At 38.8% G+C, this 13,520-nt stretch overlaps 1 protein-coding gene across 3 annotated transcripts in view; it reads right to left on the reverse strand.

Moving 5' to 3' along the window:
• The window catches only part of RDX (radixin), a 94,504-nt gene that overhangs the window by 49,276 nt on the left and 31,708 nt on the right, over nt 1-13,520 (reverse strand). For all 3 annotated transcript variants that reach the window (XM_042904261.1, XM_042904259.1, XM_042904260.1), the window contains exons 6-9: nt 8,529-8,612; nt 8,180-8,326; nt 4,302-4,398; nt 3,680-3,843 (exon numbers count right to left, since the gene is read on the reverse strand). In XM_042904261.1, the coding sequence (XP_042760195.1) occupies nt 3,680-3,843; nt 4,302-4,398; nt 8,180-8,326; nt 8,529-8,612 (492 nt within the window). The remainder of the gene's footprint in view (nt 1-3,679; nt 3,844-4,301; nt 4,399-8,179; nt 8,327-8,528; nt 8,613-13,520) is intronic.

The raw sequence follows: 13,520 nt of genomic DNA on the forward strand, positions 1-13,520 counted from the left end.
CTAAATATAGCCAAATTCACTCAACAAACATCTACCAAGAACTTACCAGGGGTCAGACTCTATGTTGACGGCCAGAAATATACTATTTCATAAATTTAATCAATATTCAATATTCCCATTACTTTAATGGGAATAATTTTCTTTTTTTAGTTAAAAAAAAAAATCAATTATTTGGGCACCTGGGTGACTCAGTTGGTTGGGCGTCTGACTTGATTTCAGTTTAGGTCATGATCTCAGGTTTGTGGGATAGCCCGGATAGCATCCAGGCTCAATACGGACCCTGCTTAGGATTCTCTCCCTCCCTCCCTGTCTCTCCCTCTCTCTATCTGCCCCCTTCCCTGCTAGCACTCACCCTCTCTCTAAAATTTAAAAAAAAAAAAAAAATCAATGATGATTTCATGTCTGATTCTTATCTGAGTACATCCAAATTTCCCCCCAAAACCCATCACTGCCATCTGGTGTCAATTCTGAATTTCAGGCACAAAATCTCAATTTCCAGTCTGTGATAAAGTCATTAGCAAAGTTTTATCATTGAAGCTTTTTTCCCTTACTCTATAAACCTAAACTTAAAAATTCCTGCAGCTCCTAGATATTTAACTGCCCCTGCCACAGAAAGAGGCTCCAGCTTTGGAGCAAACGGGCAGAGTTATAACAAGTCAACAAGAAGTAAGACAGACAGCTAATGGTGACCTAGTACATCAGGCCAAAACCTGCAGTTCAGGGGCACCCCCCTCTAACTAACTCTAAGCCTATTTCTAACTTTCAAGCCTTAGTAAAGGTGCATTTTCTCATGAAGCCTCCTGTGGTTAAGTAAAGCCACAAATGTAAGTTTTTATTCGGAGGTTAGGTTTGGAAACCCTAATTTGACCAAGTCGTTCTAGTTTAAGAGCATATATAACATATTAATAAACTCTCAATTCTCCACTAACATGCAGAAAATAAAGTATTTTAGAATACCTTACCTTTTAAAGAATATCAGATGAACCCAATTACAGGTTTAAAGGGTAAAAGCTAACTTATATTCAGCTTTCATCCAGACTATGCATTAATAATATTAAGCATTATTATACTTCTTATTAAGCACCAGGGACTTGGCTAAATGTCTGTATGCCACTGTCTTTCTTTCTCACAAAAATCTCTGCAACCTTGAAGCTGGGTCACAGTGACACAAGCAGCCGGCCATTACAAAGAATACCGCATGGCTAAGCTACAACCGGTATGTAGGTATCTGATTCTAAACTGTGTCCATTTAAATATATATATACATTTATTTATTTGGGGAGAAAGAGAGAGAGAGAGAGAGCGCGCTAGCAGGTAGGGGCAGAGAGACAGGGAGACGGAGATTCCCAAGCAGGCTCCACACCGTGAGTTCACGACCTGAGCCAAAATCAAAAGTCAGACGCTCAACCGACTGAGCCACCCAGATGCCCCTAAACTGTCTCCATTTTTTATCTGGTAACGATTTTAGCCATACAAAAAAATGTTCAGGAATTACAGAGGGACTTATCATTCAACCTGGATGTAAAGAACTTAGAGCACAGACTGCAGAGCCCAACAACCCACGGTACAGAACATCGCCTTCACTGCCAAAAATCCAGTTATGGGAGTTCAGGTGACAGAACACGGCCACGCACAACGGCACTTCCGGGAGAGAGGTTGCCTTGCAGCCCCCTCCCCACTCCGGCAGCACAGGCAGCGCTGGCGAAGCGACCCCTCCCCCCTCTACTGCTGGCTACTCCGCCAGAGGGCTTGACCACAACTGCTTCCACACATACGGCTGTCATTTTTCTCTCTCTGATCTGGAAAGCAGGGACTAGATGAAGGCTCGGCACGCCGTTTCTGAACGACCTGCCAGATCCCTGTGTGCTAGACTAACGTAAAACCTCCTCTGAGCAACTCGAATGAATTAAACGGGGACTAAATTCCTACACGGTACGAGGTAGTAAATGTTTGCCAGTGAAAGGTTGTAAAATTTATCTGAGACAGAAACCACGGCATGGTTACTGCGTGAGAAAGGAAACTTCAAGTCTTCCACTTCCATCTGGGCTTCAGAGTAACTCAAATACGCTACGATCACCAAATGGCACTTATTAATCACACTACATACACTAGAAGCCATCCAGCACTCCTCTATGGGAGAGAAATAAAGGACAAATAGGCAAACATATTTAAGAATGGAAATCATGTATCAACATTACAGGGAAGCAGAACAGAGGGCATTTTATGGAGTGATATGTATGAGGTGTGATTTTTTTTTTTTAATTCATGACAGGAGATCTTAGACATGGGCCTGGAAGGGAAGGGATGGGAAGTGAGAAAGAGAGGGTACGGGTAAGGGTGAGAATGCATAGAAGGAAGGAAGGAAGGAAGGAAGGAAGGAAGGAAGGAAGGAAGGGAGGGAGGAGGGAAGGGAGGGAGGGAGGGAGGGAGGGAGGGAGGGAGGGAGGAAGGGAGGGAGGGAGGGAGGAGGGAAGGGAGGGAGGGAGGGAGGAAAGGAAGAAGGAAAAAAATTAGTCTTTGTGAGGGAAATGGAGAGGCTATGATGGCTATGAATATATAGAAAGTAAAGCCCCAATAAGAACCACTTTAAAAAGCATGTAAGCCTAAAACCACAATGTGATCCTAAGCTACATGAGAGCAGCGAAAAGGGACAGAGCACAGTCAATCCAAGTTAGTATCTTTAATGATGGGGTGAGGAATTACTGGAAAGTTTCATGCCTACATAAAAAAACGTCTGGCAACACAGTAGACTTCTCTAAGGGAGACAACCTGAGGAGAGCTATCTAAATTACAGAGAACATTTAAGAAAAAAACAAAACAAAAACATCATTAAACACAAACACTAAAAATGGGAAGTAGTAAAATTTTATCTAGCAGAGGACCTATTTAATTCTTATATTCAAATCGCGTTATTTCCAAGATGTTTGAAATATGTAAGTTTATATATGTTTAGAGCTCCTCAGTTTTGTTTTGTTTAGGACCCACTCATTTCTTAAACGACTGTATTATTCTATACCACAAAGATTTCCTCAATGAAAGTTAATTTTAAAGCCCAAGTCAATCTAGGATGAGATTTGGGAATAATGCTGCTGACTCTGGTAATCTGGTTCCAGCGTCCACAGGCTTTCATTCAGTATCTGTCCCCTTCAGGAACTCTCTAGGATATTTAACAGTATCTTTTTCAAAAGTCTGTGTAACCATGGTTGATAACATCAGTGTCACTGGCGGGGGTCCTGGTGTTGCTCTGTATAATGACTTTTCACTTCAGTTCAACAGTGTCACTGATATGGCTTTAAAGCAAAATATTCAGCAATTCTTATCCTGAAAAATTTGGAAATACAAGTCAGAAGGGAAACAAACTTGAAAAATTCCAAACTACTATGGTACCCAAACCAGTGAGTCAGGGAAAAGCAAGTATGTTCCAAAAAAAAAAAAAAAAAAAAAAAAAAAAAGCACATCTGTGAAATCCTGGGAAGCTACCCTCTCAGAAACATGTCAAAGATTTGTCACTCGCAGAGTACACACACTCATTTCAGAAGAGGATAAGGAGAGCACTCATTCAATTTTAATACAATGAAAACAATGCAAAAATGTAAACTCAGAGAATGCTCAAAAAACTGAGCATTCGTAAATTTTAGCTCACCTACTCAATTACGCATCACAGACCTAAAGTCCATACCTTTCCAACTGCTTCTGGTGTTTCTCCTCCCTTGCCTGAGCCTTCATCTGCTGCACTTCGATAGTATCGGGCTTCCTTCTCCGCATGTACAGTTCATGGTTTCCCATACATAAAGCCAAAATCCGCTTATTGATTCTCAGACGAGGGGCATAAAAAACAAAATCCTAAACATAAAGTTTCTGAATTAAAATCTTCCTCAAGATAGTGTCTCTCACAATAACATGCACTAAATTTTAATATGTGGTATGAATCCTAATGTCGTATTACACACAGTTCAGAAATCATAAAACTTCCTACCTCCAAGTGACTATGCCACATTTGCACTGGACTAGGAAGGCTAGCAGCGAACAAGTGTTTTAACTGCTTCTTAGGAATGAGGATTGTTAACAAACATCACCCACCTTATAGCTGAATCTCAGTTAACATAAAACTCTAATATTTGTCATAAAAAAGATTAAAACTTTGTATATTTACTAGCATTATTTTCTCACTGGGAAGGTTAAACTATGGAAAGAGCAAGTCAGGAGCAATAAATGAACGATGCCACTCTTCAAATGATTATCACAGCAAAGTGGCAGAAATTAAAAAAGAGTTAATACAGAACATAAAGAATTTTACTTACAGGTGCCTTTTTGTCGATTGGCTTTATAACAAATTTTTTGTCATTAAATGAAATATTTCTGATTTCACTCCAGGGAAAACCAATTTTAGGTGTTAACCTTAAAAAATGAAAGCATTCCTTTACTTAAAAGCAAGAAACAAAAGGCAAAATTCATTAACATTTTGAGGCCAATTTAGCTGAATGACCAGTCTTAAGAGTGCCAGACTTTCAAATGCATTACCTTACTTATACTACTGACATTATCTTCTAAGGGGAAACTTGATCAGTTAAGTCACATAAAACAAAGAGTAACTATCAACGGATTTCATAAATGCTTCATGAGCCTTGAAAGCATCACACTTGCTTTCTTAAAATTACCTAGAAAACACTAGCGACCCAGAGTGCAGAACTGAGCTTCCTGGGGTTCTGTATTAGCTCTATTTAGACTCAAGCTACTACAACTATTAAAAATGTTTAAGGAGAGGGAAAAAAGAAGTCTTCATAACTTTTCATGTGATTTACAGACCTGTTACTAAATATGAAAATTTTTTATTTCCTTCCTCTCTTTACTTTAAAAATGAGTATTTGTGAATAACATTAAAAACACAATTTTCAGTATCTTTAATTTTTTTTTAAGTTTATTTTAAGGGTGGGGGGGCGGGGCAGAGACAGAGGGAGACAGAGAGAATTCCAAGCAGGCTCCACACTGTGAGCATGGAGCCCAATGTAAGGTTCGAACTCACAAGCTGTGAGGTGATGACCTGAGGCAAAACCAAGACTTGGACACTTAACCGAATGAGCCACACAGACGCCCCTAAATTTTTTTAATGTTTATTTTTGAGAGAGAGAGAGAGACAGAGGATGCATGGGGGAGGGGCAGAGAGAGGGAGACACGGAATCTCAAGCAGCCTCCAGGCTCTGTGCTGCCAGCTCAGAGCCCGACAAGGGGCTCGAACCCAAAAACCATGGGATCATGACCTGAGCCGAAGTTGGACACTTAACTGACTGAGCCACCAGGCACCCCTAATTTTCAGTATCTTTAAAATGATTAATTTTATGGTATGTGAATTCTATCTCCAAAGAAAAAAGGTTAAGACATTCACATACACCAATGTTTGGATCAATGACAGGGCTGGAATTCCAACTTTAAAACTATGCAGCACTTACCTCCATTTTACCACACCACACACATACTGGAATAACAACTTTTCTTCTGCTTTTCATATATTTTACTGTTTCAGACTACCCATCAAATTTGTCACTGTTATCCAATAACAAGTAAGCAAAATGATTATGACATCCATGCTGGCCAAAAGACATCTTTTTAATCAGTCTTCTGAGAACAGAGTATGAATTTCTACCTATTGATAGTTCTTTTAATTCTTAAGGAGATTAAGAACTGAAGCACAGCAAATAATTTTTTCTGCATAAAACTTTATCAATATCCACGACTTATACTGCCCTCTAATGGTCATTCAAATGTCAAAGTTACCTATTTAAAAAGGGGGATGCTGGAACACAGTTGTTATTTTTTTATTTTTTTTTTTAACATTTTATTTTTGAGACAGAGAGAGACAGACCGTGAGCAGGGGAGGGGCAGAGAGAGAGTGAGACATAGAATCCAAAGCAGGCTCCAGGCTCTGACCTGTTAGCACAGAGCCTGACGAGGGCCTCGAACCCACAAACCGCGAGATCATGACCTGAGCTGAACTCAGACGCTTAACTGAGCCACCAGGCGCCCCCACAGTTGCTTTTTTAATGTTTATTATTTGAGAGAGAGAGAGAGAGAAAGTGCACGCACGTGCACAAGCGTGGAGTGGGGGGGGGAGGGGGGGAGGGGGAGAGGGGGAGAGGGGGAGAGGGGGGAGAGGGGGAGAGGGGGAGAGAGGGAGAGAGAATCCGAAGCAGGCTCCAGGCTCTGAGCTATCAGCACAGAGCAAGATGCAGGGCTTGAACCCACTACCAGCAAGATTACAACCTGAGCTGAAGTCAGATGCTTAAGTGACTGAGCCACCCAGGCGCCACAAGGAACACAGTATTTTTTAGGTAAGGCTGTACTATGTTTACACATTATTTTGAAAAATTCTAAAGCAATTTCCTCATGTAATTCTCACAACAATCCTGTGAGGTGAGCCTGGCAGTTACATGAATTTCAGAGAGTTAATAACCTGACCAGGGTCACAAAGGCAATTAGTAGCAGAACTGTTAAATGAACCTAACCAAGCTTTTAAAGTTGTCCACTATTTTGACTTTTAAAAATATTTTGGAAATACAATAGATTTTAGTTATTTAAAAAAAAGTGATGGGGCGCCTGAGTGGCTCAGTCAGTTGAGCGACTGACTTCGGCTCAGGTCATGAACTCACAGTTTTTGAGTTTGAGCCCCGCGTCAGGCTCTGTGCTGACAGCTCAGAGCCTGGAGCCTGCTTCTGATTTTGTGTCTCCCTCTCTCTCTGCCCCTCCCCAATTCATGCTCTGTCTCTCTGTGTCTCAGAAATAAACAAACATTAAAAAAATAAAAAAAAATTTAAAAAAGTGAACCAGTATAGATAAGACCAAAATCCCTTTTGTCCACAATCTCAAATCTTAGTCCTTCCCATCCTGAGCTAACCCCCTCTCTTTCATATTCCCCATTTTTATCTGTAAGTGTATTTAAAATTTTTTTTTTATTTGACGTTTATTTATTTTTGAGACATAGAGAGACAGAACATGAACGGGGGAGGGTCAGAGAGAGAGGGAGACACAGAATCTGAAACAGGCTCCAGGCTCCGAGCTGTCAGCACAGAGCTCGATGCGGGGCTCGAACTCACGGACTGTGAGATCATGACCTGAGCCGAAGTCGGTTGCCCAACCGACTGAGCCACCCAGGCGCCCCTATCTGTAAGCATATTTATAACGGGTAGTCTAACAGAAACTAATTCAATGATTTTTAAAAGAAAGAAAAGGGAAAAAAGATTTGGGCCACAAAATTGGGTCTGTAAATCCATTTTGCTTTTCAAAACTTTCAAAATATTCTATTCTGAATGATATAGCCTTTTAACTTGCTTGGTAATATAAGTAAAAACTATATTATCAGAGTAAAATTAGTAAAATGCTCTCTTTTAGACTTATTGTTAGAAATGTTTATTTTATCAGATATTTGTAATAATGAAACTAAAATTCTAGACAGAATAAAGAGAAATGCCTTAGAGGAAGACATTACTGGCACGGACTTAAATGTTTATGTGGTACAGCAAATAAATTAAAGAAAATATAAAGCAATTGTAGCTATCATTCCTAAAAGTATTTTAAGAGTCTGATGTATTTTATACCAATATAAAAATTACTACCTGGTCAATTTAAAAAAAAAAAAATAATAATAATAATAACAACACTATCTACTATGCTTACTTGATATAGTGATATTCTACTTTATTGATGTTCAAAAAATTCAAAACAATTCCTATAAATGTCTAAAAAAAGGTGTTACAAAATACAATAAATCATGTATCTATTAATTTCATTCTCATTGCTCTTGATTTCTTATATATGTTAATTTCAATTTCAACCTATATGCCAAGCATAATATTTAAGGAATTATTCTTCACCTATACAGGGAACAAATTTAATTAATTTACTGGACAGAACTCATAAGAGAGCAAAAGAAGTGAATCACTCCATCTGATAAATACACTGAGAAGCAGAACTCTGAAGCTATAAGATGTTGCAAAGATGGAGACATGATATCCAAAAGTCTATGGGGCCCTAACTAATCATTTAAGCAAGGAAAAAAAAAAAAAAAAAAAAAAAAAAAAAGGCAGTAAGAGTAATCAAGCCAAAAAAGAACTTTTACAGACACAGCATAAAATTAAAGCCATACAGATCATTAATGACTAGTTTACCATGCAACTAATTTACTCACTTGTCATCATGCTCATAAATATTCAGACCCAGAGCATCAACGCCTAGCCACAATTCGGTTCCCTTTTTATTTTTTATTTCAAAATAGTTGACTCCATACATTTCTAGATCTTGTGCAATCTTGAGGTATTCCATCATAGAATCTTCCCTGTTAAAATAAAGTTTATTGTAATACATTTAAATAAAGGTAATACCAAAAAAATTACAAAAATACTTTGGATTACAAAGTAGTGCTTTCTATTTATTCACATAAGTTGAATGATCTTTGGGGGATAATCTGATATATTAATACATGCTATGAAATAAAAATGCTTTGAGGAAAAACACTAAGAAAATAGCCACCCAAATACCTCAGCATTCCTCTGTGTTCTTCATGCCAGTTCTGTATTCTTTCTTCCCACTGTTCTTTTGTCAGCTTGTGTTGTTCCAAAACACTGTAAGGGGAAAAAAATCTATGAGAATGCCTCTATGATTCAGAATCAACATTCATTTAAAAGTCTAGACTTAGGGCACCTGGGTGTCTCAGTCGGTTAAATGTCTGACTTTGGCTCAAGTCATATCGCGGTTTGTGGGTTTGAGCCCATATCAGGCTCTGTGCTAACAGCTCTGAGCCTGGAGCCTGCTTCAGATTCTGTGTCTCCCTCGCTCTGTGCCCCTCCCCTACTCATGCTCGCTCTCTCCATCTCTCAAAAATGAATAAACATTAAAAAAAAAAAAAAAGTTAAAAAAAATGTATAGACTCATTCAGTACCTTAACTGTGATGGTGGCTGTCATAAAGACCTATATACATGATCAAACTGCACAGAAAACACACACACACACATGCCTGACTGCAGGTAAAACTGATGAAATCTGGATCAGGTTGGCGAACTGTATCAATATCTTGGTTGATATCGTACCCAATATGCAAGACGTTACCAAAACGTTGGGAGAAGGATACAAAGAATCTCTCTAGTTTTTACAACTGCTTGTGAATCTGGAATTATCTCAAGATAAAAAGTTTCTAGAATCCTGAAATTATTTTAAATAATACATTTTTAACATTTATTTATTTTTGAGACAGAGAGAGACAGAGCATGAACGGGGGAGGGGCAGAAAGAGAGGGAGACACAGAATTGGAAGCAGGCTCCAGGCTCTGAGCCATCAGCCCAGAGCCTGACGCGGGGCTCGAACTCACGGACCGCGAGATCGTGACCTGAGCTGAAGTCGGATGCCCAACCGACTGAGCCACCCAGGCACCCCGATGCCCAACCGACTGAGCCACCCAGGCGCCCCTAAATAACACATTTTTAAAAAACAGTTACACAGATACTTTATGGGAATTGAAATGTTTCCAATGAATACACTATTGGACAAAAGAAAAAAAGGAAAATGACTTTCTCATTACTAACAGAAAAATAAGAGAACAGAGTGAAAATCAGAATTCTCCAGCCTTAATTTCTTCCTTTACTCTATGTCTTTACTTTCCTTGGTGCTAAATTTAATTGTTATTTTCTTTAGATAATACTTTATATAAAATTATACAAGTGAAAAGTTATACTTTTTACCACCCCACACTCTCCAAATAACTTTATTAGTTTCTTTTTAATCCTCCCAGTGTTCCTTATGTTAATATAAGCAAACCTATTTTCTACTACTAATATCTTAACACCAAACCAGCAAATTCTACATGCATATATCTGCTCTACACACTACAGATTATTTATTTCTATTCTCTTTGGGTCAGATAATGATAATTATACATCTTTCTTTATTGGTGAATCCTCAGATCCTACTTTATTAACAGCAAAAGCTGTGGTGTTAAAATATTATCGTTCAACTGCATAAAAAATTTATGTGAATCCTAGGAATGTCTTGGCAGTATAAAGGAATCTCAGAATGTCGTCATCTTTTGCACAAGTTACTCACTACTTAGAATGGATTCCTTAATGAGGTCTCAAACAAACCATTATGTTCTTACAATGCACTGCTCCTTTCTCTGTGTATCCTCTTTTAAGCCCTTGGCTTTTTGGGAGAGAAGTTTTGTCTTCTCCCTTAGAGCAATTAAGTTTCTACATTTTTCTTGTCTTTATACTCTCTCTTGCTGCCTTGCCTCCACTGCTCACCAAGAGGAATGTAATCAGCCTTGAGGGCATAATCAGTGCAGCCAAGTGCTGGGATCATGATATTAAATAAATCTGAAGGTATGGGTTAACTTGGATGCCAGTAAGATTTATGTTCTAGTTTTTTATACCCTGCATTTCAAATAGCATTTGTTTGCATTTTGCATAATACACTTGTACTATTAATCTGTAGGAGTCTGCAGGTATTCAAAAATTCCCGCCCTCTCTTTCTTCTGTCCAGAAAAAGGAGTCTTTCTTCCTGGCTAATCTGTCTGACTTGGCTTTAAATCTGTCTATCTGGGCTTTTAAGGGACTTCTCTCTTCACCTTCCCAGGATCTATATACTTCATCATTTATGATGGGACATATTTATTGTCACATCCATATTGCTCACCACTATATGCCCGGTACCAGCACTGAAGAGGTACTCAAAACTTTGTAGAGAGAATAAAGGAATTACAGTAAATCAGCTCTTTCCCATCTTTTAAAGAACATGTCTATAAACTCATGCTTTCCTAGTTTTTTATTTTCTTTTTCACAGCCGAACTTCTAAGAACTACCCATATTCACTACCTTTCGTTTACATACCTCGCATCTACTGCCTCTAGTCCACCACAATCGGGCTGCAATCACCAACACCATACGGAAGCTGCTTCTACTAAGGTCACTACCAATCTCCTTATTGCTAAGCCGAAAGACACATTAGTTCTCCCTCATACTTGACCTGTTAGTACTATCTGGCACTGCTAACCAGTCCTTCCTTATACCTTGGCTTCCATGATTAACATTCCTCTGCTATTATTCTGGACTCTGGCATTTTTTCTCAATTATGCCTTACAGGAGCCTCTTCCCCTATACTTAAAAATTAACTTCCAACAATATCTGTCTTAGGCCTTTTGTTCATTCTAGATGTACTGTCAAGTTCATCTCTTTCATTCCATGGGATAATTATCTATTTGCTGATTATTGCCAAAACTGTATCAGACTTTGTTCTGATTCACACCTACAAACGAATACTATCTCCCTTGGTTATACTGGTTATGTTTCAAACTCAGTAGATTCAGAACTGAAATCTTCCTCCCCAAAAACATATTCCTTCTCCCCATATCTTGGCAAAACTGTATTACCCACTACCTAGGTGCCCAAGTCAGAAAAGTGGCACATAAAAATTTATGTATATCTAGTTCTTTTCAAAGGAGAGAGATACTATCTGGTGGAGCTGATCATCCACATCACGAGAGAGCTAAACTGTACTGTGGGAGAACACACTGCTTATCCAGGTTTTTCTATACAAGAACTAAAAGCATCCATCAAAGGCATCAAATTGTGTTTGATTTATGACTACCAAATAACCTGATTACTAATTCCCCCCCTCGGGTACTTAGTGAGAAAAAGTGTACTATACCATACATAAAATAAGTTCATCACTATGAAAGTATTTTCTCCATTTTAAATACAAAAATTAGTATTCTGATTTTATTTTTTTAAAGGAAACTTACTGTATGTATGTATTTATTTACTTATTTATTTATTTGGGGTAGGGGCGCCAGTGAATCAGGGGCAGAGAGACAGAGAATCCCAGGAGGGGTGGGTAGGGGGAAGGTTAGAGAAGAGAGAAGTGGGGCTCACCCGCAACAGGGCTTATGTATTACCCAAAGTGGGGCTCATGTTCACCTGAAGCAGGGCTCAAGATCACCCAACGTGGGACTCGAACTCAGGAAACATGAGATCATTACCTGAGAAGTCAGATGTTTAATGACTGAGCCACCCAGGTGCTCAGTATTTTCATTTATGAGTAAGACTCTTTTAAGCTCAGATAGCTTAAAATAGTTCTCCAAACATTACCAACCTGAAGAACACCTATCTGTACCTTCAAAATTATGGACCAGATCTTGAAGGGCACGTGCTATCATCCTCCCTTTTAAACAAAGTGGGTTACAGCACACATACATTTAAAATAAAAAAATTAAATTTTGCGTAAATATGATTCCCGTGTTTAAAATATTATAAAACATCACCTGACTATTAAATGGAAGCCAATTACTTCATCTTCGCTCAACTAAACATCAATCTAATCTAACAGAAGAACAACCATCGGGGCGCCTGTGTAGGCGCAATTAGTTAAGCATCCAACTCTTCGGCTCAGGTCATAATCTCAGTTTGTGGGTTCGAGCCCCACACTGGGCTCTGCACTGACAAGGCAAAGCTTGCTTGGAATGCTCCCTCTCTGCCCCTCCCTTGCTCTCTCTTTCTCTCTCAAAATAAATAAATAAACTTTAAAAAAATCTTGGGGGATGGGGCGCCTGGGTGGCGCAGTCGGTTGGGCGTCCGACTTCAGCCAGGTCACGATCTCCCGGTCCGTGAGTTCGAGCCCCGCGTCAGGCTCTGGGCTGATGGCTCAGAGCCTGGAGCCTGTTTCCGATTCTGTGTCTCCCTCTCTCTGCCCCTCCCCCGTTCATGCTCTGTCTGTCTCTCTCTGTCCCCCAAAAAATAAATAAAAAACGTTGAAAAAAAAAAAAAATAAAAAAATCTTGGGGGAAAGAAAGATCATCTATGTAATAACTGAGATAAAGCATGCCTGTTCTACAAAAAATTAAGAAACTGTAAGGGTAATGTTGATTATACATAATATTTACCTTAGGCCCTGATTTAAAACTTAACCTCCTGTGCATTTTACTAAGTACAAATTATACCTCAATTATGGTACAGAGTTGTGGAATCACTATGTTGTATACTTGAAAGTAATGTAACACTGTGTGCCAAATATACATCAATAAAAATAAAATTACTTAAATCTCAATTAAAAGTAAAAACTAATCCTTATCTGAAACAAAATTCTACTGTGCTAGTAATCAACTATTCAATTCAATGCTTGAAAAAAAATCTTGAGACAAGAACTGGGGTTGGAATAATAACTGAAACTAAATAACCACAGATTATGAGGTGTCTCATATTCCTGAGTCTTTGGTGAACAGCATGTATTATTTTATCTTCTTAGGAAACTATTACTTCCTCTATAGAATTAAAATTAAGTTTTTTAACTTTTTATTTTTTTCATTATTGTTTTTAAAGTTTGTTTATTTTCAGAGAGAGAGAGTGCAAGTGGGGCACAGAGAGAAAGGGAGACAGAGGATCTTGAAACGGGCTCTGTGCTGAGAGCAGAGATCCTGATGTGGGGCTTGATCTCAAGAACTGTGAGATCATAACCCGAGCCGAAGTCAGATACTTAACCTACTGAG

Source organism: Panthera leo, chromosome D1 (assembly GCF_018350215.1).
Source record: "Panthera leo isolate Ple1 chromosome D1, P.leo_Ple1_pat1.1, whole genome shotgun sequence".
Taxonomy (NCBI): domain Eukaryota; kingdom Metazoa; phylum Chordata; class Mammalia; order Carnivora; family Felidae; genus Panthera; species Panthera leo.